Genomic DNA, 27,703 nt, shown 5'->3' with positions numbered 1-27,703 from the left:
TTATAATTTATTTCATAAAATTCACAGAGGTTGTAACTAGTGTGACAACATACAAATCTCCCAACTTTATCTATAAATGCTGCATTTAGGGAGGCACTCATCCTAGTCTAGCTGGCCACCACCAGGGATGCAGGATGGCAAGATAAGGAGCATGGTGACCTCTACCCAGAGGCAGCTGATGTTACAAAAACCCCTAGAAAGCAATAGTACAAAAGGCAGGTACATTGCTTAGTTCATCTAGTCTACATTCATTCCACTTACATACTCTCTTGTGAATTCATCCTTCACTGCAGAAGAAAACTGTTCCCTAGAGCAACTGCCTATCACCAGCAATATTGTGTATCATGCTACTTTAAAAGAATCCAAAACAAAACTACACTGAATGGCAATCATTGTGGAAAGAATGTCTAATTGGAGGTACTACTGGTGCCAACTCTCCCTTCAAATCTCTTGGAGAGTTTATGCCAGACCATGACAGATGGAAGAAGGAAATGGACCACTCATTCAACAAATATTTACCATGTACTGACTATAAAGAAGAGACTTCATAAGTAATTCAATCCAAACTAGTGTGTGTGTGTGTGTGTGTGTATTAAAAAATTGCTTTTAGAAAATCCTACATAAAAACCTTCAAAAAGGAAAAGCAGAATTGAATTTTGAAAATGATATTATCTAAGAAGTGAGGCATCTAGAAATATTATTTCAATAATAGTTTCAAAACTGTTTCAACTCCCTATTACTAGTAAATACTTATAAGGTCTTTGTAAGTACAAATACTTATAAGGTCTTTGTAAGTACAAATACTTATAAGGTCTTTGTAAGTATAAATACTTATAAGGTATCTTAAATTGTTATTAGGTAACCTTAACTGAATACTTACTGTGTACCAGGCACTTCTAAAAACCTTACAAGTGTTAATTTATTTAATTTTCTCAACAATCCTTTGGTGCAAATATTTTTACCCTTATTTGACAGGTAAAGAACTTGGGGCACTGTTCAATAATTTGACCAGTGGTAAATTACAGCTGGTAAATTACAGAGCCATGATCCACACACAGGCATTGTGTTCCAGGGCTGGCACTTGTAATAACTACAATCAACAGCAAGTAGAATATAGTTCACTAAAAATGTAATTCTAAAGTAGTATGCTGGGAGAAAATATAAATCCTAAAAGACTGCTATGAAAAAAGCAATAAAAATACAGTACTAATATATTAGTTTTGATAATATAATGTTTACAGATATTTGACCATTCATCACTATATAATCATGGTTAACTGAAGGTTTTTTTTTAAGTCTAGAAATTTAAGTACTATTTTAGATTACTTTAAATCTAAGGTAAAATCTTTTACAAAACTATCTCTCAAGTAGGCTTTATGGTGTATTATGTTATCATATTTAACAGGTAATTTATAAGTTGGTTTTAAAGCAGTATTTTGCAACTATACCCCAAAACTCACAGAAAAACTTGCTACCCTGAATTTATAAAAAGCTGATCTTGAAGGCCGGGCGTGGCGGCTCACGCCTATAATCCCAGCACTTTGGGAGGCCGAGGTAGGTGGATCACGAGGTCAGGAGATCGAGACCATCCTGGCTAACACAGTGAAACCCCATCTCTACTAAAAATACAAAAAATTAGCCGGGCAAGGTGGCGGGCGCCTGTAGTCCCAGCTACTCAGGAGGCTGAGGCAGGAGAATGGCGTGAACCCCGGGGGGCGGAGCCTGCAGTGAGCCGAGATCGTGCCACTGCACTCCAGCCTGGGTGACAGTGAGACTCTGCCTCAAAAAAAAAAAAAAAAAAAAAAAAAAGCTGATCTTGAATATTGATATGGTTTGGCTGTGTTCCCACCCAAATCTCAAATTGTAGCTCCATAATTCTCACATGTCATGGGAGGGACCCGGTGGGAGGTAACTGAATGATGGTGGCGGGTCTTTGCCATGCTGCTCTCGTGATAGTGAGTAAGTCTCACGAAATCTGATGAGTTTATAAAGGGGAGTTCCCCTGCACATGATCTCTTCTCTTGACTGTCGCCATGTAAGATGTGACTTTGCTCCTCCTTTGCTTCCACCATGATTGTGAGGCCTCTCCAGCCATGTGGAACTGTGAGTCAATTAAAAAACCTCTTTCCTTTATAAATCACCCACTCTTGGATATGTTATTAGCAGTGTGAGAACAGACCAATACAAATATGAAGTATGAAGTTACATAATTTACTACTTCATAATGTAGACATTATTATCTACTACTGAAGACCTAGCGCTATATTATATTGATGACATTTTTGTCAATTACAATGTTTAAGGCTGAAAATCTGAATTTACTGAAACTAGACATTAACTCTAATCAAGTGATCTCTCTGAAAGTTCAGAAATGAAAAACATATTAAAACTTATACACACCCTCCACTAGAAATAATAAAAGGGTCATAAAATGTAACTCTTGGCATTGGGTATATTAACCAACCAACTGGCTAAAATATTCTTTTTAAAAATAGATACACTGTAAAAATGTTTTCAGCTCAACAGATCTGACCTAGAATAAACATCCTAACACTCACTTTGTCTTTGAGGCAAATTCTAATAAATGTGTTACCAGCATAATTTGTAAACAACTCCCGAATGTGTATGCATCATTTCTTTATTAAAGTAGAAAAGGTCATAACATCACAAGGAAATGAAAACAGAAGCCATGTGGGAGACAAGCTGCATCTAACAATAAAAATAACAAAATTTAGGCCAGGCACAGTGGCTCATGCCTGTAATCCCAGCACTCTGGGAGGCTCAGGCAGGCGGATCACGAGGTCAGGAGATCAAGACCATCCTGGCTAAGATGGTGAAACCCTGTCTCTACTAAAAATACAAAAAATTAGCCAGGCGTGGTGGCATGCGCCTGTAGTCCCGGCTACTGGGAAGGCTGAGGCAGGACAATTGCTTGAACCCGAGAGGCGGAGGTCGCAGTGAGCCGAGATCACGCCACTGCACTCCAGCCTGGGCGACAGAGTGAGACTGTGTCTCAAAAAAAAAAAAAAAAAAAAAAAATTAAAAGAATGCAAAATAGGAAAATGTAAGCAGTGTGCAAATAATGAAAAAAATCATGTATGTATTAGAAGTATAACTAAAAATTTTCAAGACAAACATATATTTAAATGAGTGTTTCACTTCCAAATAGTCACCTCAGAAGGCTATACAGTTACTCCTTTACTCAAAAAAACATTTTAAATTCTTGCTCTGGAATTTCTATCAAAAGCAATTTATGAAACATACCAGCCTGGAGATATGGTAAGATCACCATAATAGTAACCCACTCTCTCTAGCTCAGCTCTAATCCAGAGGAATCAAAATTCATCTAAAATCCCCAGGAGTTGTCCTACCACGGCCTCCAGTGTTATCCTCCTCATTACCAGGAACCTCTTTATCTCTCATCCTGGCACTGGACATACTCCCTATTCTCGCTCCACTTTCCTCCTTGCTCACAGCATTCCTGCCACACTAGCCTCCTTTCTATTTCTTAAACACATTCAGCCCTTTCCTGTCTCGAGGCCCCTGCACTTGCTAATCTCTGTGCCTGCAATGTGTTTTCCCAGCTCTTTGCGTGATTAGTTCTCATTCTTAGGTCAATGCTGCCTCCTCAGAGGGCCTGTATAGACTGCCCAATCTAAAATGAAACTCTTACCCCTAAACACCCAACCCTTTCCTCCAGTTACTCTCTGGCACATCACCTTATTAAATTACATTGCTTGTGTGTGTGTGTGTTTTGTGTGTGTGTGTGTGTGTGTGTGAACATTCCCCCTTACTAGACTATAAGGTACGTAACTTTGTTTTGTTTATCACTGTATTTTCAGTGCGTACAACAGTACAGAGCACATAGCTGGCACTCAATCAAGATACAGAATAAATGATTCTGTCTGCCACTACTACTTTTGTGTCTGCCCCACGGGTTCTATAAATCCTAGTCTAGAAGCTCCCTGCAACCCTGACATAGGCTATGTGATCAATGCTCATCTTTTCCTTTCCTAGATCTGATGACATTTATGTCCTCTCCTATGTCCAATCTCCTTCCTACATTTCATATCACGTGCCATGTGGCCTTTGTCAGAAAATGGAAAAGCACACTCTATATCCAAGGCCCAGAACATGGTAAGAGATCAATAAATATGTGTTGACTAACACCTCTTCTTATGGCTCTGACATGTGTCATTCAGAAAACCATACCAACAGGACATAACCTGCCATACCGAGAATTCACCGACTTCTCCTAAAAGATAGTAAGTAGTAACAATAAAATCTACAAGGACTAAGTTTGACTACACCTCAATTATGTTTTTCCTAAATTTATTCTCCTGAGTCTTTGATTTCTCATCCTAACACGCACCACACAAACATACACACCTAAAAACAAAACAAACAAAAACATCTGCTTCTCTTAGGCTCTCCTAATCTCCATATTATGTCCAGACAAGCCTAAATATGCACATGTACAGAGCACAGACTAGGTTTAGTTTTCTTTCTCTTTTTATGTTTTCTCTTAAACAGAAGACATAGAAACTGTAAAAATTTCAAGCAGTACAAAAGTGCACAGATGCCAGGCACCGTGGTTCATTCCTGTAATCCGAGGATCACTTGAGCCCAGGTGTTTGAGACCAGCCTGGGCAACAAAACAAGAGCTCATCTCTACAAAAAATGTAAAACATTAGCTGGGCACAGTGGCGCACATCTGTAGTTCCAGCTACTTGGGAGGCTAAGGCAGGAGGATCACTTGAGACCAGGAGTTCAAGGCTGCATGGAGCTCTGACTGCACCACTGCACTCCAGCCTGAGTGACAGAGCAAGACCCCATCACCAAAAAAAGAAGTGCATAGAGGGGAAAAAAGTGAAAGTTCCATCAAGCCCACTGCTCAAAACAGCTTCTAAATCCCACCATCGAGTCATACAAAAATCAGTTTCCTTACTTCATAACTAAAACTTTGCATTGGTCTTAACATATCTGAGGTATTAGGTTCAGTTCTAGGAGTTGACTTAAAAGAGACAATTAAAACCTAAACTACTTTTAAAGGTAAATGCTAAGGGATGTGAAGATAGGGAAGCTGTCATGAGAGAAACATTTGAAGAAATGGCTTCTTACAGAATATCCACAAGACTCAAAGGGAAATATAACTCATTCCCCTGTTTGAAAGGCTGTACTGTGCAAACATGCATGTTTGTTGTACATGGCACTAAAGAAAAGAAGTAGAACTGTTGGGTCAGAAAGACAAAAAAATCCTGGCTGACACATGGGAAGACCACCTTGGGAAGTAAGGGTCTATCACATAATGTAACCTCTAGGGTACTTCCTAGAAACTTAAATCCTGATTAGGATTGAAAACAAGGAAAACCAAAATGTTTCATTAAAGTGTTTCATTAAAATGTTTCATCAGGCTGGGCGCGGTGGCTCATGTCTGTAATCCCAGCACTTTGGGAGGCTGAGGCGGGTGGATCACGAGGTCAGGAGTTCAAGACCAGCCTGGCCAAGATGATGAAACCCTGTCTCTACTAAAAATACAAAAATTAGCCAGGCGTGGTGGTGGGTGCCTGTAATCCCAGCTACTCGGGAGGCTGAGGCAGAGAATTGCTTGAACCCAGGAGGCGGAGGTTGCAGTGAGCTGAGATTATGCCACCACACTCCAGCCTGGGCAACAGGGCGAGACTCCGTCTCAAAAAAAAAAAAAAAAACTTTCATCAGTTAATTCTATCAATCAGGTACATTAACAAATCTAGAAGAAACGTGATTGCAACTGCAACCCAGCTTCCCATTCGTTCTCTATTAGCACTGTGATCATTAATCAACAGTTACTGAATATGTACTGGGAATTCTAAAGTAATCTTAAATAAATAAGACTCGGGGGTTTTCTTGAGTGATAAGAGAGGCTCATGATCTAACAAAATACATGAACTATTAATTATACTTAAACTGTACTGCTGTGAAATCTAACATGGAGTCCAAATATTTGAATTGATCTCTCTGGCCATGGCCTGAAAAGACTGTAACTTGTTTGTTTTAACTTTAATGTAACCACTTTATCGTGAGGTATAAAACAAAACCTAGTACAGCCAAGGATTTCTCTGTAAGTCTTTGGTAAATCTAACATTCCGTATTAACTGTTAAAGTATTAAAATATTATAAATAGCATGCCAATTTCAAAGTCCTCCAAATCTTTCATTTGTCATAAAGGTGTTTACAGCATCATAAACATAACTAATACCTGATGTCATATATTATTAAAACTGCCATTTACTTCTATAAAAGACTTGACCTATGGTGACTGAACTCTGAAAAACCAGGAAGAGGCTGGCAGTTGGAGAAAAGCAGATCTGTCACATTATTTAGTCAACTCCAGTTCAAATTCCAAGTAACTTAGCCTTAACCTTTTTGCTGAAATGATCTAAGTAACAAAAGCTCTATAATAAAATTTTTTTTGTTTTTACAAAAGCAAAGCTACATATGGTTCCCAAACATAAGTACACAAAATGGAACCCAACTGGTGCAGGTGAAACATCTAAAAGCATGTTAAAAATGTGGAATCTAATGAATCCCTAAATATCCTAAATTCAAAGTCTGTGTCAAAGTCCTTGAATCCACACTTTTAAAGTCTCATTGATGATTCTGACTACTAGTCAGTCTGGAAACCAGTTATATATTTTTTTGTTAATAATCTCAGTTACTCCCATACATACAAGTTTTTGATTCTCTAGGATCTATTCTCTGGTTAAGAAACACACAGACCTGGCCCAGTAGCTCAGGCCTATAATACCAACACTTTGGGAGGCTGAGATGGGAGGATCACATGAGATCAGGAGTTACAGACCAGCCTGGGCAACATAATGAGACCCTGTGTCTACAGAAAATTAAAAAATTAGCCAGGCATGGTGGCATGCACCTGCAGTCCCAGCTAATTGCGAGGCTGAGATAGAGGTAGGAGGATCACTTGAACCCAGAAGGTCAAGGATGTAGTGAGCTGTGATAGTGCCACTGCACTCCAGCCCATGCCACAGAGCAAGACCCTGTCTGAAAAACAAAGGGAAAAAAAAAAAAGAAACAGACACACACACACACACACACACACACACAAATGTGGCTATCCCTAGTGAAAGCTGTCATCTATTCCTCGGAAATAAGACCATAATAGGTAAATACATTATTACTACTCAGTTTGGCTGGTTTCAAATCCTGAGCCTAACCAATTATTAGCTGTGTAACTTTGGGCATGTTACTTAACCTCTCTGCCCCTCAGTTTCTTCATCTCTAAATCGGAGATTTAAAATCATACTTCCTGGCCGGGCTCATGCCTGTAATCCCAGCACTTTGATAACCTGAGGCGGGAGTCAGGAGTTTGAGACCAGCCTGGCCAACATGGTGAAACCCCGTCCCTACCAAAAAAAAAAAAAAATACAAAAATTAGCCAGGTGTGGTGGCACACACCTGTAGTCCCAGCTACTCAGGAGGCTGAGGCAGGAGAACTGCTTGAACCTGGGACACGGAGGTTATAGTGAGCCGAGATCATGCCATTGCACTACAGCCTGGGTGACAGAGCAAGACTCCATCTCAAAAAAAAAAAACAAAAATAAAATAAAATAAAATCACACTTCCCCATGGGGCTGTTATGAGAATTAAATAATCGAACATGTACAAAACATCTAGAACAGGACCCAAACAGTAACAAGGGCTCAATAAACGTTAGCATATTTTCATTATTATCATTATTATTTAATACAAGAAAGAAAGGAGACTGAATTGAACTGGAATAGTCAAACATTTCAGAGAGCAAAGGATACATGAATGTTCCTTGAGGGAGAGATAGGGCTTTAGGGATGATAAGAATAAATAAAAGTAGTATGCAAAAAGAATAAAAAGACTAAGGACTTCAGGGTTCAAAATTGGCATTTTGCACTATAAACTCAAGTTACATTAAACGGGCCCATTTATATGCAACTTGAAAACCAACCAGAGAAATTAAGTAATAATTCAAAAGATAATGGGAAGCTCATACAGTTATTAAATAAAGCAGTAATATATTAAATATAAGTTTCTAAAATTATTGCCTAGTCAAGATGCCAGCCTGAGGATAAGGAGCCAGCCTGAAGGAGGATAAGCCATTCATGAATTTTGGAAACACCTTTGTCTGCTAAAACAGCAAAGAATCACTCAGAGAAAGGGACACCAAATAACCAGAATCTTCCAGAATAGACAGAGGTACATATAAACAAAACAGAAACATCTACTCTAAAAAGATCAAAACAACCATTTGTAGGATATTTGCAAGTGAGTAGCATAAAGATACTTCAAAGGAATGTTCAAAATCATGGAAATTACATGTGTAACACGATAGCTAGCTAGCTAGATATAATTTCTTTCTCCAGAACATTTCTAATTGGTCCTAGTTAAGGGACAAAACATTTGTTTTCTAAAGGACATTTGTCCTCCAGTAACGTTTTCTCAGAAGAAAAATACTTTCAGAACATACTTTCAGAACAAACATAGCCTGCTCTGGCTAGTGTTATACGACCTTACTAAATCTCTTAATTCTACCACTTCCAAAAGTTAACATCCCAGAAATCATTTGAAAAATACTGGGCTGTTAATTAGATCTCAATGGAACTGAATGACAACCCTTAAATCCCTGATCCAATCAATGGTAAACAGCATTGAATTGTTAATGTCATTACAATAACTACTTTCTCTTTTCTTCAATTAAAATTTAGCCAGGACAATTATCATGAAGTACAGTGGCCATTGTTAAATCAATCTCTGGACCTTGGGGGAAAAAATGTTTAACAATTCACAGAATCCAAATAACAAGTGTTGCAAATTCTTCTCTAATTCAAAACTCTTCTCATCATATTTAACATTTACAGCAACACACTAAAGAGAAATTCCTCCTTCCCTCATCTTTACCACAAAAAATACAAACATCCCTGGCATCCTTACTCTTTTTGTTACTATAGTTACCAAGACATACACTCTGCTGCTCACACTAGGCTAAAATGAGTAACTACCTTGTGCCACACATTAGTATACCTTCACAATGCCTGACTCACTATGCTACAGAACACTCTATAAACCTACCTGATTTCAGTTAACTTCCATTAGCTAATAAAGGTTGATAATAAAAACACACTGAGTCTCATAACGGTGAAATCTGCCATTCCTCGGACCATAGTGAACACCTCATAATGATCAGTCTCCTTGTCACATCATATAAAAGGAGCTAAAGACTAGAATTCAAAACCACACATACAGTTGACCCTTGAATAACACAGGTTTGAACTGCACGGGTCTACTTACAGGCAGATTTCAATAAAAGTTACACCAAGTGTGCCCAACTCTCCTGCTTTCTCCTGCTTCCCTTCCACCTCCACCTATTCTACCTCTGCCACACCCTGAGACAGCAAGACCAACCCTTCCTCTTCCACCTCTTTCTCAGCCTACTCAAAGATGAAAAGAATGAAGTCCTTTACGATGACTCCCTTCCACTTAATGAACAGTAAATATATTTTCTCTTCTTTATGATTTTTAAATAATGTTTTCTCTAGCTTATTTTATTCTAAGAATACAGTATTTAATATTATACAAAATATGCATTAATCAATTGTTTATATTATGGGTAAGGCTTCTGGTCAACAGTAGGCTATCAGTAGCTAAATTTTGGGGGAGTCAAAAGTTATACATGGATTTTTTGCTGCACAGGGGGTTGGTGCCCCTAAACCCTATTTTGTTCAAGGGTCAATTGTATTATCAGCCTACTGAGCAGATTCCAAAGTTAACAACTTTGAATCTATTAAATGTGATTTGCTTAATTTTCCAAAAAGTCTATGACGGTGCACTTTGCCAAAAACACAAAATCTTTTGCCATGTAACTGGGAGTAATAGGTTAAGAGAGAGAGGAAGTCAGTTTAGAAATGGGAAACAAATGATAGAGATAATTACTAATAAAAGCCCTGGATGAAAGAATTCAGAAAATGGCATCTTTTAAGAAATTAATGGTATCATTTAAAGAAGAGCAGCATTTTTTTATTTCCTAGATTATCTTGCAAATTGGAAAACAAACCACTTGAAAACACAGAAAATCCTTTGTAAAATACTTGTGACTGAGCCCTGTAAAAAGAAGACAGGTGGAAACTGGCCCATCTGATTGGAAATGACTATGGTCTGTTGAAACTCAGGCTAGCATAGGTATGGGGAAATAGGCATCCTCATATTGTGAGTAGGAGTGTCTCTATAAAGACGGCAATATCAGTCAAAATTACAAATGCATACACCCTCTGACTCATCAATTCCATTTCTAAGAATTTATGTGACAAATATACAAATATATACACGCATATATTGGCAAAACTTAAATTCAATGTCAATAAAAGCAAAAAGACTAGAAAAAATCTAAATGTCTACACATATATATATACATATATGGGCAAAACTTACACTGCAGTGTCAGTAAAAGCACAAGACTAGAAAAAATCTAATTGTCTATCAATAGGAACTGATTTAAAAAATTATGACAAATCCAAACACAGTGTAGTGGTAAAAAAGGAATGAAAATATATTTACTGATGTTGGGTTAAGTGAACAAAATGCCAAAAAAATAAGTATTTCTATTAAGCATACTATTTGTGTTAAAAGGAGGGTGGGGAGGAGATAAACCTATATAGATTATCTCTGGAAGTATACTACTAACACAGGTGGCTTCCAGGAAGAGGAAAGGAACAGCAGGGCACCAGGAGACATTTCCCCCTATATGCTCATGTATCTTTTGAATTTTGAACCATATGAATGTCTTACCTAAAGAAAATCAAGCCGGGTGTGGTGGCTCACGCCTGTAATCCCAGCACTTTGGGAGGCTGCGGTGGGTGGATCAAAGGTCAGGAGTTCGAGACCAGCCTGGACAACATGGTGAAACCCTGTCTCTACTAAAAATACAAAAAAAATTAGCTGGGCATGGTGGCGAATGCTTGTAATCCCAGCTACTCAAGAGGCTGAGGCAGAGAACTGCTTGAACTCGGGAGGCGGAGGTTGCAGTGAGCCGAGATTGCACCACTGCACTCCAGCCTGGGCGACACACTGCAGCCTTTTAAAAAGTCCTCTTTATCTTCTTCTCTCATCCAACTTTTTCTTTCTCATTCCCTCCTATTAACATTTCCAGGCCGGGCGCGGTGGCTCACGCTTGTAATCCCAGCACTTTGGGAGGCTGAGGAGGGCGGATCACGAGGTCAGGAAATCGAGACCACGGTGAAACCCCATCTCTACTAAAAATACAAAAAATTAGCCGGGCGTGGTGGCGGGCGCCTGTAGTCCCAGCTACTCGGAGAGGCTGAGGCAGAAGAATGGCGTGAACCCGGGAGGCGGAGCTTGCAGTGAGCCGAGATTGCGCCACTGCACTCCAGCCTGGGCGACAGAGCGAGACTCCGTCTCGGGCGGCGGGGGGCGGGGGGGAACATTTCCAGTTCATTTTACTCTCCTCTATTTACACCTATTAGGGACATTTACCACAACTGCTTAGCCCAGTTGGGAGCCTAGTTACTAAATGCCAACAAGGTTGGTGAACTTTGTTCTAGTAATTGTCATAAAAAATGGGTGACAACATCAGCTATAAAAGAAATCTGAGTATTTACAGAAGGGTAGATAACTATACTTAAACAACAGGAAAGAAAAAAATAAGAAAGAAGGTGAAGGAATAAGGGAATACTCACTCAATATTCTCTGCTTTGTCCATTCTTAGTTTATTACGTTTAAAAAAAACCTCTTAATAAAAACAATGTACGCTAGAAAAGTGATTTTTCCCGCTCTGTTAATTAAGGAACCAAACCTGCCTTCTCAACAAGACTATACAGTGGCCCGACACATAGAATACCTAAAGAATCAGTAGACACCATGGTCACTGCTCTTTAGTTACTTAATGTTTTCTTTTCATTCCCATTAGGTCATTTATTTGCAAATATATCCACATATTGTTATTTCACATGCTAATATCTAGTTTTGTCAAATTTTATGCCACATACTCAATATTTTTTGCATCTCAGATACTGAAATAAAGGCCTAGAGTCTCATCTGCCAAAGCTGAAACATAATTATCTCTCATAAGATGCCAAAGTAGTAACTCCTTTTTTGTCTAAAGCAACGTTTGCTTCTAGAAATAACTAAATCATAACTGATTTGTCCTCAATACAGTTGTAACTGGGGGAAAAAGACATAACTGGTCCTGTGGTATATGGGAATCTGGGTAAGAACTACTGCTAACGGGATGTCACAAAGACCAATGTCACAAAGACCACTGTTCAACTGTGTATTCACATGTAGTGTGACTAGCAACTATCATAAAGAAAAGCTCTTTGCCTCAGAAGTTCTAAAAAAAATGGAAAGCTCATAGGCTCCAAATTATTAATAATAATCAAATGTACCTGTATAATACTTTTTAATTTACAAAGCATTTCCCATACATCAAAGAAAATCAGAAGCTCAAATTAATGAACTGATTTTCCAGCTAAGATTTAAATCCAGGTCATTCAAATATACAGCTGTACATTATCTATTATCTATCTATTCTTAGTTTAAGTAGGTAGATATACCTAACTCATGAGTAGGTTATATGAAAACGTTCTTTCCCAAGGTCTAAAGTGCTATTCTTACCTTTTTTTTTTTCTTTTTTTTTGAGACAGGGTCTGGTTCTGTGGCACAGACTGGAGTACAGTGGCATGACTGCAGCCCAGTGTAACCTTGAACTCTTGGTATCAAGTGATCCTCCCACCTTGTCCTCCCAAAACGCTGAGATTACAGGAGTGAGCCACTGCGCCCAGCCCGCTAGTCTTATTGTATCCAAACCCTACAGCGGTTTCCTCCATCAGATACAAAAGTCCTGCCTACCAGTAACATTTCTCTGAATAACTTTTCAAAATGCCCAACGTTTACTAAAATCAAACAAGCGCCTTTTTTTCTAAAACTACTAATTTTCAATTAAAAAATATAAGATTTTCATTTCTTTACAAATCATAGATCAGAAAAATTTATCCAGAATTACATTGAGATTCCTGATATTTGTGACCACAAAACATATAAAACTGCCACATGGGAAAAGACAGGTCTCTGAACCTCACACAAAAGGTAATTAATATTTTTAAAGCAGAGTGAACACACATGTGAAATATACATCATACAGTTATACAAACTAAATTAATTTTCTAACTTGGCATAATGACAGGGTAGCTGGGAGGAAATATAAAAGAAAATACTCAAGAGCTTAAAATTAACAATGGTCCCATTTATTCAAGGTAGGATGGCTCTCTCATTTCAGCTTGAGAGGACTGAAAGTCTTTCTGTCTTCCTGCAGGAGGGAAACTCTGCAGCTGGCAGGTCTGGAGAATCACTCAACTACATTCACAGCTTTACTTGGAGTCAAGCAATGGCAAGAAAAGGTCTTCATCTTCACTATGCACTGGACAACACGGAGAAATGCTGACTTTGAGGTGTTTAAATTTCATGCTTTGAGGATCAGTTCAATTAACTTCTCCTAAAGGAAACTAACCCCCACAAACAAAAGATTTACACCCACTGAAACTGAGAAACACTTATCAGAATCTGTCATTTCATAGAATATTGACTTGTGACAGGTCTTATGACACTGTCTAGTTCTACAGCACTGTGCTTATTTCTTTTCCATCCAACCTTTGGACTCCCCACTTTGTATCTTCTTCAGTGGCTTCTAGGAAGTATTACTATAACTACTGAATCAATGAATTCATAGCAAAGTGTTTCACAATTCTGTCTCTCTCTATTCTGTGTTAGACTCCCAAACAAGGCTCCATAATCCAAGCAACAGTTTCTTCTGCTTTTCAAATCCAATTAAAATTTTGTCCAAGCTTGTAACAATTTATCCTCCCCTAACTCTTGAGAATCAAAGTCATTGTTATTTAGATGTTAAAAAGTTTGACCTAATTCTTTTTTTTTTTTAGCTTATAAATAATAGAAGTATATTTCTCACAATTTTGGAGGCAGGGAAGTCCAAGATCAAGATGGTGGCAGATATAGCATTTGTGGAGTGCCTGCCCTCTGGTTTATAGATGGTGTCTTTGTGTTGTAACCTCAACTGACAGCAGAAGCTAGGGATCTCTCTGGGACTTCTTTTATAAGGGCACCAATTCTATCTATGAGGGCTCTGCCCTCATGACCTAATCTCTTAAAGAAATATCTAAAATGTGTTTACAGAGAATTGGGAGATCATCTTCAGGTAATCCAAATATTGACAGTGAAGAAAAGAGCCCAAACATAATGAGAAAGTAACACACAGCAGAGTATTTCAACTTCAGGATATAACAACTTAAAAGATGTTACTCACAAATATATAATCTTTGTTATAATTCCATCATGAAGAGTATCAACTGGCCAAAATATAGCCCTGAATTATCCAACAAGTCTCCTATTTCTTGTTATAAAATATACTGGCAAAAACCAACAAACCCACACTGCTACAAGGAAACCCATCCTCACATTCCATGGCTTCAGGGCAATTCCATAAATACAGGGTCATAAAAAGACAGCCTGCAAACTTAGTTAGCCGGCACTCCATTTTAAGGATCGGAAATTAAATGACATGTGATCATCCAGCTACAGCAACCTGAGGATCTTTTTAAAAAGCTAGCAGGAACTGGCAATCTTATCTTAGAAATCCACCAACAAAACAGTATACAAAATTCATATAATACAGATGAAGAAATTTGAGTACAATGTGAAAATGTTATAGCTTGTATGCTTTAGGATACAAGTTGTATTCAGCATATTCACATGCTGATACAACAAAATCTAAAGAAAACGGAATGTTCAAGTCCCTGCTAGTGGCTTATTTATCTTAAAACACAATTCGATACACCAGAGCTCCAGTGTTATAAAGGAATGTAAATGACCCTTTGGAGTTCACCATAATAATACCTAATCAGAGGAAAAATTGCATAGCTTTGAACTCTAAAGATGCAGATTCCCAGCTAAGTACAAACTTCTGATTTTTTTTTCCTTTCTTAATTTCAGTGGACAGTAAGTTTAAAAAAAAAAACAAAACCGTAACTGCTATGTTCCCTACAACTATGGGGGTTAAATATTTAATGTTTCAAGTCTCTAAATAGTTTTCTTTTTAAAGTTTATAATATTATTATAAAAGATAATTGAGAGACTGACAGACCTTGCTAGGAATTTCATATGCATTATTAAAGTAAGTGAATCATTAAATTACATGTTTTAAGCATGCTTTCAGGTTTTAATTGTTTCTTGATACTATTAATTAAAGAACCCGACGACCAGTAATATCCCGGTAATTTTACATAATTAAGGCAGAAAAAGTATAACCAAAGAACTAATTAAGATGAGAGTAAGTTAAAAATTTATAACATTAATAATCTTACCACAATATAAATTAGTTATTAAACACAAACCTTTATTAGGCAATGTTACTAGGCATATTTAAACCACACAAGGGGTTAAAAATAACTACAATGAAAGGCCAAGAGCCTAGCAGCCCAATTGAGCCAACATTCCCTTCTCTCCTCCCCCTCCCCTTCCAATCCTCTCCAGTCCAGAATGAATTGCATGCCCCACTGCACAAGGCCCAAAAAGGTCACAGTAGATGGCAGAGACTTTTGTAAGAGAACAGAAATAACTCAGCAGCTTTGTTACCATAGTCTCTTTTAATCAGTATGTTCAAAATCCTTTAATTAGCACTCTGTCTACACAAGGAAAGCATTTCTTCTGTGCCAGGGGAGGGCACATATGTATGTACACAGTGTTCTGTTATATCAGCACCACAACATGGAGCTAGTACCTCAAACTGTCTGCCAGGAAACTGAAGCACATGAAACTTTTTTAAAGGCACAGTAACACAAAATTCGCATACATACTCTATTTGCATTTCTATTACCACACAACAAAATGATAATTAAGTTTGGCTCATTTAGGTATCAATTTGTTTCTGAACTTTTTTTCAGCAAAAAAGCAAGCATTTAAACTAAATAATAACTTTCTTTAGATAATTAAAGATTTAAAATATAAAATGCTAACAAAACATAAAAACCAATAATACCCAAAGATTGCTCCTGTTCCCATAATAGATCATCAGTAGAATAGTTCCCATAATAGATCATCCCATAATAGATCATCAATACCAACTCACTCAAACAGGAATAAATCACATGACACATTTTCACATGGATGCTTTACATTTAAAATTTCATCTAACCACGAAAGGTGTTAAAACTTGCAGGCTGGATTACATATATATATATATACTTCCTTATAAAATCTAATTAACTGAAATCAAGGCAGAAATCGATGATAAACATAACTTTAAAAAAATCCACAGCCAAGAAACAATGGAAACTCCGTTAGTAAAATGGGATTTGCAGTATTTTAATAAGGATATTTAGGCATTACAAACTTATTTTTAATCTTTCAAAATGAAGTTGGATACACATACAAGATGCAGAGTATGTGTGTGTATATATATTTATACATACATATATATTATTAACCAAAATGACAATCTTCTAAATATCTGATTAAAGAAACAACTAACTAAATTTAAGGTAAAGTGAATTATGAAAGAGGCAGCACAGCATAACTGTTGGAAAGCCAGCTCTTCCACACAGCCATGTGAGCGCATAGCACAGTTATATACAATGGGAATAATATCACTATTTTGCATGTCGGTATGATAATTAAATGAGATGATGCATTCACAGCACTTGATAAATATCCAAGTCTGTTGGTAAGACTGGCACAAAAATAGTATTTTCATGCATTGCACAAATGCAACCTTTCAAATGGCACAACCTTTCAAAATGACGTAGATACATATATTCACATATATATGTATGTACTGGTATTCACTGTACCACTGTAACAGTAATATGGAAATGACACAAATACTCTTCAGTAGGGGATTGGTTAAATGTCACTTTCCCTATAAAAGAAAATTATACAATTGTTTTAAAAAAACACACATACCTCCTTATATATTAATAGAGAATGATCTCCAGGGTAAATTGTTGCGAAAAAAGCAAAGTATAAAACAGTGTGGGCCAGGCACAGTGGCTCACGCCTGTAATCTTAGCACTTTGGGAGGCCGAGGTGGGCAGATCACCTGAGATCGGAGTTCCTGGTCTCTACTAAAAATACAAAATTAGCCAGGCGTGGTGGCACATGCCTGTAATCCCAGCTACTTGGGAGGCTGAGGCAGGAGAATCGCTTGAACTCGGGAGGTGGAGGTTGTGGTGAGCAGAGATTGCGCCACTGCACTCCAGCTTGGGCAACAAGAGCAAAACTCCGTCTCAAAAAAAAACAGTGTGTATAATATGTTACCATTTGAGTAAAAGAAGAATGGAAATTCATATTTATTTGAATATGCAAAAACAAACCTTTTAGAAACTTATGTAATTAATAGTAATAATTACCTACTGGTGATGAAAGTGAAACAGTACCTGACATATAGTCAAGTCTCAATAAATAGAAGCTGTAATTACTCCTCTCATCAGTGCTATCATCATCATCATGAAAACATATTCTTAAAATATATACACAGAATACATTCAAACTAAATCCATAATGAGGTAAAAAGCCAAATCTCAATTATTCATAGGCTATCTAGTTGGAGCTCCAAGCCCTTCATTTCCTCTTCAAGGGTAAGTAGCTTTTGGCCATCTTACTGTTGGCTATCACCTCCACCAGAAAGTGAGCTGAGGAAATAATTCCAAAACAATCATTTTATTCAATTTTGATCAACAGTTTTTAATAAACAGCTTTTGGAACTGAAAGAGATTATTAAAATCCCATAGCACAACCTTTGAAAATTATATATGAAAAAACTAAGATTCAGAGAATTCCCCAAATTAGGGACAGTTCAAAAATGTACAGTCTGTTCCTAGTTAAATGCTTTTTCCATTTTATTATTGATAACATGGGGGAAAACAGAAAAGAAGTTAAATTGAAATCAGTTATCCTTGCTAAATCTACTCCCCTCATCCTTTATTATAGATAATCAAATTTACCAAGATCAAATCCCAGGAGCAATGATAATAAGTAGAGTACACGTCAACAGAGAATTAAACAACTCAGCCCGAGGACTAAGCACTGAATGAACATCTATACTAAAATTTGTAAAGTTTACTTACACTAGAGATTGTCAGAGGCATGTTGAAATCCTTGCCGCCTTGCAGCCGGAAACCCCAAGGAGCTGGGCCAACCAGTGACACACTGTAGTTGCTCATGGTTCTAATGGCTCAAAGTCCAATGACAGAAAATGAAATATGCTGTGAAAGAAAATCAGATGATTAGCAAAAATGTTTACTTGAAACCCTAGAACATAAATTATGTTTAGTATTTTGTTTGAGGGGGGTGAGAGGATATAGAAGATAAGTCTCAATTAAGTTCCTCATTAATTTCAGTTTAAGAAAAGCAATCTGTGAGCTAATATAAATTTTCTACACTCATGGCAATTTCCATGGTCTAAAAATTCTGTATCAGAATACATTTCTAGACACTTAATCTGTTTCACAACTTGCTACAATCCAATTTTGTGGCTTCTTGCATGCAAGCTTTAACTCAAAGTACTTTACAATACTTCACTAATGTAGCAAGATTTTATTTCAGGTTGAATTCAAAATGATTTTCTCCTTCCCTCCACTTCATGTATTCTTTTGTCTGCAATTGACAAGAGTCTTTCAACTGCACTTACTTAAATTCTAAGTTATTCTAACATGTGAAAGAGACTGCAAATCAGTAGGCTCCCATTCATGCTTTCCAAATACTAAATTCTTTACAATGAGAAGCTGTTTTTCAATGCACAAAACTATTCTCTCCAATCATGAACTACAACTTGTATTTCCTCCTATGGGGACATGATATTTTCCACACTTAAAGTGATATCTACTTTTCCTTCAGATAGTCAACGATAGGCAATACTCTAGCGCAGTGATGTTAGTCACAACCTGCTTTTTGTTTTATACACACACCTCACCAGGCAGAGAGTAAGTATTCGCCACTCAGTGAATAAGATTATGACTAAATACGGCAGAAGTGCTGGGTTAACCTTAATGCATTCAAATGGAATTGGCAGTTTAGAAAAGAACCAGTGCTTCGGTGCTTTCTTTTGTCTGTTTTGCTCTAAGTGTGCGTGTGATGACTCTCCTAGTAGTACTTTCACGTAATTTTTAAAAAGAAAAAAAAAAACTTCGAGTTTCCTATTGGTTGTTATAATGGCAGGAGAGGAATGAAGTTTTCTCTTGTTTTAATGGAATACTAAGAAACAAAAATTCTCTATCTTTAAAAAATATTAAAAACATAACAGATATGTAATTTTATAATATTAAAAACATACTTCCTTGGAAAATGTAAGCTATTCAACCAAATCACCACCTAATATTACCTCTCTTAAAATATGTTTTAACCCATTCAAAATTTCTAGCCCATCACTCCAAATTCATAGTTGCAGATGTAGATATTTGAGCCACAGGTATATTTAAAGCAAACATTCCTTCTTCTCATAAAGGGAAAATGGGGCAAAACATTCAAATAAGCCTGGTTTTTAAAGAAAAATTATATCAGGGAAAATTAAAATTACAGAAAATTGTATCAGAAGCCGAAAGAGCTTTTCTACTGGCGTGGTAGTATACTGAACTACAAGGCAATATCACATTACTTCAGTATTGAAGTAATAGGCACAGAGCACTAAAAAAGATCCAAAGGCCAAGCCGGAAGTGAAACTGTATATATAGGTGAAAAACTACTAGTGGGAAGCAAATAATGAGCCACACATGATTCAATTGCTTTCCCGCTATAAAAGAAGATTTTCAGAAAACTAACAGGACCGTCCTGATATTGACACAATACAAATCAGAATCGTGTAAAGCCAACTGATACTTCACAGGCAGCCTGCCCTCCTTTATTAATCTTTAACTTGTGTCTTGGGAAGAATATGAAAGTTAGGCTCAACTTCCTCTGGCCCCATTCTTCCCTACAAGAAAATGTATTTCATTTAGATTATCAACCCATGTACATGCAACTTCCCTTTACTTGGGCATTCCCTTCCTAATGTCTCTCATTTGTTATTAAAATTCCTAGTACTGGCAAGGTCACAGTCACACTACAAAACCAGTGTCATTTCATTTCTAGTCACTGTCCGTTCATTTGTAGATTCTTCTTCTGCTAGCTTCATTTGGAATTCATTTGCCTTAAAACAGTCTCTGCCCCAAGCAATGGCAATATTTTTACTGGCCTTTCCGAGACTCCTCCATCTGGTTATTAGTGCCCAAGCCCTTCCTCAAATACCAAGCAGGCAGGAAATAGCAGCATACTCTTTCAAACACGTAGAAAAGGTTGGAATTTCTGTATAGTTATGGATTTTCTTTTAGGGAAAGTCTAAACAATGTCTTTGCTCTAGTACTAGGGAAGGAAGCTCGGTATTTCCCACACTTGTATCTCAGCTTCATTAGTGGGTGAGAGAGGAGAAAGGAGAACTCAAGATGAACTACGCAGAGTGACAAAAAAAGGCCTGAAATTAAAGAGAAATATCTTGAGATTCTCTTTCCCCGCAATGGAGAGAGAATGTAGGTAGAGCTGAAGAACTAAAGCCACAGGCACAGGATGAAAGCAGCCGACAGGACAGTTTTCCAGGAGGGATTCACGCCTAGCCTTGATTGCCAAATAAGGCTACCGAACGGGCCGTTTCCGTGGCAGGCGGGTTCAGACGTCCTCCCTGTCAGGAAGGCGGACTTGGGATAGGATCTGGCGATCACACCCTAAATCTGCCCTGCCCAGCGCCGCCACGAATTTTCTTTCCAAGCTCTGCCCTGTCCACACGCCCTTCCTTTTTCCACTTATTGTCAAACGCACCGAAGGCACAGTCTTACAAAAGCCCCAACAACTACTCAAGTGTTAACAAATCTCGTGTTCATGACAAACGTGTTTCTTAAACGAGCTTTATTTCTGGACGCGCAGAAGTTTTCCCCAAACAGGTTACACAAAACTGTAAATACCCGGGGGAGAAATAAATGCTTCTCAGCAGCCTGAGAGCAAAGAAAAACTAACGCGCCTTTTCCTTTGAGTCCCGCTTCCTACCCTCCAAGAGCCTGGCGCAGGACGGGGCACCCAGACACCACGGTGGTGCCCGGCGACGCCGGCAGCCGGGTGGGTGGGAGCGGCAGTGCCCGGGAACCCGTCCTCGCCGGCCCTCGCCACCCCCGGGCGCCCTCCCGCGTCCCCGTCTCCGCTACGCTGGTCCCGGTCGGCCCGGGCTGCGGGGACCCCACGGCTCGCCCTCTGGCCTCACGCGGACTCCAGCGCTGCCCTTTTCCGGGCGCTCCTTTTCCCAAGCTGCTCTCCCACCTCCGCCGCTCCGCGCCCAGAAAGCACCTGAGGAGCCATCCCTGCCCCAGGAGCGCCCCCTCCTCGTCCCCAACCGGGCTTCCCTCCTCGCGCTCGGCGCACAGCGGCCGGTTCTTTCCCTCCTCCCTCCGGAGATCCGAGAGGCGCATCGCCGGCCGGCCGCCACTCACCTCGGGTCCGGCGCGGCGCGGCGCGGCGCTGCCTCCGCCTCAGACAAGGGCTGACAAGTGACTCGCGGTGCGGGCGCCGTCCCCACCGCCCGCGGGAACTTCCGCCTCCTGGCTCTCCCTCGCCCCACCCCTCGCGCGGGACACGCCCCTCCGCTCCCGGCCACGCCTCTGGGCCAGTCCCAGCCGCGCCGCGCCGGGGCGGGGAAGGCTGCGGCGGCGCCGGGCGCTCGGGCTTGCTGGGGCTGGCTGAAGCAGCTGCGGAAAGACAACTGCGCTACCGGGTTTCGGTGGGAGTAGTCTTGGATTTTGAGTGCTACCTGGCAAAGGTGTAATCCTCCGCGCGTCCGTTTTGTAGTGGGTGCCTTTTTCTCTCCAGAAATTTAAATTGGCAAGCAGTTGCTCTGCCTAAAAATAGAAGGGTACTTTGGCTAAATCTCTATCTATGCAAGTTCAGCGGTTACTGCCTGCGGTTTTTTTGAAAGAGCTTTACATGCTCTGAAAAGTGCAGACCCAGAAGTTTACCTGTCAGGAAGGTGAAAACCAGTAACCCTAACAGATAGAATTTAACCCTGTCCATCACACCAGAAGACAGTGATACATAAAAGCGGCCAAAAGTGATTCAACCACTATATCTTCAGTTTATTTTTCTAAATCCAAATCAATAGTCCACTTTCCAGCCTTCTATAGGGTTGCTTGATACGCCCGAGGAATTTATTCATAAGAAAACGTGAATAATGTTCAGTGAACATACGGAAAGTAACTAGACTGTTACACTGTGAATTGGCTTATATAACGTGAAAAGGACAATTCTTAACCAAGGAGCATATAAAGCAAGGATGAACATCATGAGGTCCATGAGCTCCCCGGCCCCCAGAAGTGCAAGCAAAATTCTAAAGGCGATGATCCAAAGCTGCTCTTTCCCTAACGGTAGCCACTGGCCACATGTGGCTACCGAACAGTTGAAATGTGGCTACCGAACAGTTGAAATGTGGCTACTGTAACTGAGACCATGAATTTTTTGTTTTACGTAATTTTAAATAATTTAACATTTAAAACTGAAGCAGGATAACATTTCTTTACTTTTTTTTTTCTTTGAGACGGATTCTTGCTCTGTCTCCCTGGCTGGAGTCAGTGATGCGATTTCGGCTCACTGCAACCTCCACCTCCCGGGTTCAAGCGATTCCCCTGTCTCAGCCTCCTCAGTAGCTGGGATTACAGGCGTGCGCCACCAAGCCCGGCTAATTTTTTGTATTTTTAGTAGAGATGGGGTTTCACTATGTTGGCCAGCCTGATCTCGAACTCCTGACCTCAGGTGACCAACCCACCTCGGCTCCCCAAAGTGCCGGGATTACGGGCGGGCGTGAGCCACCGCGCCAGGCCGTTAACATTTCTTTTAAGCACTACATTTAAGGACTAAAGTTGAAAACGTAATGCCCAAATTGAAATGCGTTGGAAGTGTAAAATGCACACTGGATTTCGAAGACTTGCTATGAAAAAATAATGTAAAATGCCTCAATAATGTTTATATTGATTATATGCTGAAATCATCATATTTTATGTTTTGTTAAATGATATATGATTATGGCCGGGCGCGACGGCTCACGCCTATAATCCCAGCACTTTGGGAAGCTAAAGCGGGTGGGTCACCTGAGGTCAGTAGTTCAAGATCAGCCTGGCCAACATGGCAAAACCCCGTGTCTACTAAAAATACAAAAATTAGCCGGGAGTGGTGGCGCATGCCTGTTATCCCAGCTACTTGGGAGGCTGAAGCAGGAAAATCACTTGAACCCGGGAGGTAGAGGTTGCAGTGAGCCGAGACCGTGCCACTGCACTCCAGCCTGGGCGACAGAGCAAGACTCCGCACCAAAAAAAAGAGTAATAATAATAATATTTGATTAAAATTAATTTCACTTTTTTAAAAAAATGTGGCTACTAGCTAAATTTAAAATTACTTATGTGAGCAGGGTGCAGTGGCTGACACCTATAATCCCAGCACTTGGGAGGCTGAGGTGAGAGGATGGCTTGAGGGCAGGAGTTTGACGTTACCCCAGGCAACATAGCAAGACCCATCTCTACAAAAAATTCAAAAAATTAGCTGGGCGTCGTGTAGTGCGCCTGTAGTCCCAGGTCCCAGCCATTTGTATTGCTGAGCCCAGAAATTCGAGGCTGCAGTGAACTGTGATCTTGCCTTTGCACTCCAGCCTGGGTGACAAAGCAAGACCCTGTCTCTAAAAAACTAAATAAATAAAATTACATATGTGCTTCACATTATATTTTCATTGGACAGCACCAGTCCATAGCTTTCACCACATTTTTCAAAAGATGGCTTTGGGGGAAAGTGTTTCCTAGTGTGAGAGCTGGTTTAGAGAGTCTAATATATGTTATCATGTTTGACATCTCACCCAAAAATAAAAAAAAAATAACAATAGCTACCATTAACAAATACCTACCACGTGCTATGCAGTGTGGTAGTCCTTACAAGAACTTTATAAAATGAATGCCATCCTCATTTATAGATAATAAAATTTAGGTCGCAAGCAATTACAGCTTCTGCCAGTTCCACAGGGCCATGGCTCGAGTTAACCTCTAGGAGTCCCAACTCTGCCCCTCCTCATCTGTTTGCTGTTGATACAGTTAAATTGATCCTGGATCAACAAAGATTAATTTAAAGACATCAACTGCAGATAGCCTATGGAGTTATCGCTAGAGGATAAGCCTCTTGAGGTGATGAGGAAGAGTTGAGAATGGGCAGACTGTTGCTTACTTATGCAAATTCCACTTTACCCCACAATTGCTAGCCTGTCTCTGAACCTCCTCCTACTACTGCAGTTTAAATCCTGGGCTATAGAGTAAATTAACCAAATTAAGTTGTCTTGCATGACTGATATTTATCCAAGTGTCCTACAAAGGACCGATTGCATCAAAATGACACGGACAGCTTGTTAAAATTGCATTTTCCTGGGTCCCCTCTGGACTCAGAATCCTTGTAGGTGAGCCCTTGGAATCTTTTTAACAAACACTCCCTCCCCACCTCCAGGTAATTATTAAACTGCAGTGCTTAAAAACTACTTCCCTAGAGATAGTGCTATGTCTCCGGTTTAATGTGCACTGTGCTCAGGTAAGAACCATGCATTCCAGATGGCAGCAACTTAATCTGTTTCCTCATCTTAAAGGAAATGATAATTGTAAATAACCTTGTGAGATTATCATGAGGAATAGAGATAATATGTATAAAACATTACACAGCATGCTTGGCACCAAGTAAGGATTAAATAAATGGTGGCCATATGAAAACCTTCCTAACCAATTGATTAGATTTATTTGTGTATCATAAAAAACAAGTAGAGAACTTTGACATTCATTATGCAAGTACTATGTGCTTAGTGCCCTATGTATATTATTCTACTTAATTCTTACAACCATATAAAGTAGATGTTTTTTCAGAGGAAGAAATAGAAACTTGGAGATTAAGAAATTTAACCAAGGGCACACGCACACAACTAATCAGTGATGGTAGTAGAGCAAAAGGTCTGATTCCAAAAACCATGTTATTTTCATCGCAACACACTGTCTCTTGGTAAATTCAGTAAGCCATCCAGACCAAAGACCTGAGGAAGATGGAATGCTTTCGAAACTAACACTGCTGAGGGCCATAGAGGCGTAAGCCATAGCAAATTATGGAAATAAAATAACTGCTGAGTAATTTGTACATGAGGGAAGATGAAACTCCTGAGCCACTTCAGGAGGGCATGTGCCTTAACTTGTTTTATAATGAATTGCCATGGGGCCATTCTGACTCCCGTTGTCTGTTTCCCTCATCACTAACATTTATGAAATGGTTGGCCATGGTTTGAAGGACAGCCTGTGACTACAGACGATCAGAAGTTACTGGTCCATTGGGAAATCAAACCAATGTCCTTGGCCTCATTAACTCTACAGGGCTAAGTAATGAGGCACTGACCACAAAGGAAAACATATTAAAAGCTTCATTTTTATCATAACCAGGGAAAGAAAAGCTGGGTTGGGGGGTGAGGGGGAAAGAGATCAAAAGATTAACTTACTTAGCAGGAAGAGTTTTTAAGAATAGTCCATCTAAACACAGTATTTACCTAAGCATATAAATGTTTTCTCTAACATTTTATTATCCAATCTATGACTCAGAACCTCTTGTAGCACTTCAAAAACAACAGAAACTTAATTACAACATGGCATGGCTGTGACAAGTTTTTACAGTTGCACGCAATAAACTATAAAGTTCCAGTCTTTTGAAAGTTCCTATATTACTGAGTCAATTTATCTTTTAAGTCCTAATCCTGGAAGGTAAATAAACCACTCATGAGCATTTAAAGTTTAAAATCTAGAATGGAAAGGAAGCATTAACTATTCTAATAACTAAAGAAACATTTGGTAATTTAGGGAGAAAAGATAGAAGGCACAGTGTCATTCTAAAGTTTACTAAAGAATCCTGGGAGAAGGGCGGAACTAAATCAGGCATGGAGAGAGTGGAAAGGAATAATAGATGAGAAAGACTGTAAAAGCAGATCCGTGAAGCCTAGGGTAACTGAGTAAATGTGTAATTGAGGAAGAAGGCAAAGTTCAAACCAGCCTCAGGGATTCAAGTCTCAGTTTGGTGGGTGGTATTCATAACTGATGTTGACTGAATGAAGAGGAGCAAGGAACTATGCATTTTACTGGCAGTTTCTAGTAAGGAAAAAAAAGGCAATTGATTGGTTAGTGAGGGGTAAAAATAAGAAGGATAGATAGGATGGACACTGAAAAAAGGTATCAGAGAGTCCCAAACTTGAGATTTCAGAAGTAGAGGAATATTCCTCATGATAAGATCAAGGTTCAGTCAGTCTGATGTTTTACTCAGGTAAAGTCAGTTCACTGAGGAATCCGGTGAGTGGTTGAGAGAAGAGAGAATATGTAGGAGCGATTTTGGAGATGAGATGGAAACTAACATGTGGGTCAATAATTGTAAAAATCTGTTATATGAAGACATTACAGTAACTACTCCCTTATATTCAGAAGATACATTTCAAGACCCCCAGTAGATGCCTGAAACCAGAATAGTACCTAACCCTACATATACTATGCATGAATTTCTTTTTCATTCACTATTTCATGGATAGAAGATTCATTCTTACCATAGATCTTAGTAACTTCAGCATACAATTTTTTTATTTCCTCATTAAGTCGAGAACTTTCACCTTTTCACTCAAAGGAAGTGATTTATGGTTTCTCTTTGGCATGTCCAAAATACCAGCATCACTACTTTTATGCTTTGGGGCCACTGTTAAGTAAAATAAGGATTACTTGAACATAAGCACTGCCATACAGGGACAGTAGAACTAATAACCAAGATGGCTGCTAAGTGACTAACAGGGTGGGTAGTATATGCAGCATGAATATGCTGGACAAAGGAATGATTCATGTCCTGGGTGGGATGGAGCAGGATGGTGTGAGATTTCATCACACTATGCAGAACAGCATGCAATTTAAAACATGAATTTTTCTAATGGAATTTTTCCATTGAATATTTTTGGACTGCAGTTGACTATGAGTAACTGAAACTGCAGAAAGTGAAAACATGGATAAGGGGGGACTACTATATTTTAAGAACATTAAAGTAAGAAATGGACCTGGAGCAGAATTTCCCAATTAGTTGATTGTGCCAAGAAATTAATCTTCTCAACCTGGGTGGTGGGGCAGACTGGAATTGGAAGCCTCATCCATTTCCCCAGTTTCCAAGTTTGCCTTGATGTGAAAAGAGTTGAGAAGCACTGTGTTAAGATACCAAAAAGAGATAAATGAAAAGATCATTAGCTTGTCATTTATCTCATTAGCATTATGTACTCATCGTAATGCCTTCCACATTTCTACTAAGGAGTTAAGCAAAATGTGAAAAAAAAAAAAAAGGACACGGAGAATGCTCACTGTGATAATGCTCAGTTAGAAAGATCTTACTTATAAAAGGTAGTAGTAGAAGACACCCTGCCCATACCACTATACAGAGTCCTTTATTAAATTATTTTCAATTAAACACATTTGAGTATACCATCGCTTTCCTCTCAAGACCCTGACTAACACATTATGGGTGACTCTTTTAATCATCAACATCTTTGCATAAATCACTAAAATGCTAT

At 39.1% G+C, this 27,703-nt stretch overlaps 1 protein-coding gene across 9 annotated transcripts in view; it reads right to left on the bottom strand.

Annotated features, from left to right (window-relative positions):
* Positions 1-21,701, bottom strand: part of PDLIM5 (PDZ and LIM domain 5) — a 218,023-nt gene extending 196,322 nt beyond the window's left edge. For 7 of the 9 annotated variants that reach the window (XM_030819136.1, XM_003257525.3, XM_004089022.3 and 4 more), the window contains exons 1-2: positions 21,558-21,701; positions 18,177-18,314 (exon numbers count right to left, since the gene is read on the bottom strand). In XM_030819136.1, coding sequence (XP_030674996.1) covers positions 18,177-18,272 — 96 coding nt within the window. In that variant the 5' untranslated portion in view covers positions 18,273-18,314; positions 21,558-21,701. The remainder of the gene's footprint in view (positions 1-18,176; positions 18,315-21,557) is intronic. The other 2 variants (XM_030819138.1, XM_004089023.3) reach the window with 1 other exon arrangement.
* Positions 21,702-27,703: the final 6,002 nt, after the last annotated feature.

Source organism: Nomascus leucogenys, chromosome 9, assembly GCF_006542625.1.
Source record: "Nomascus leucogenys isolate Asia chromosome 9, Asia_NLE_v1, whole genome shotgun sequence".
NCBI classification, from domain to species: Eukaryota; Metazoa; Chordata; class Mammalia; order Primates; family Hylobatidae; genus Nomascus; species Nomascus leucogenys.
Note: the sequence above shows the minus strand (reverse complement) of the source record. Positions and strands in the feature narration are given on the sequence as shown.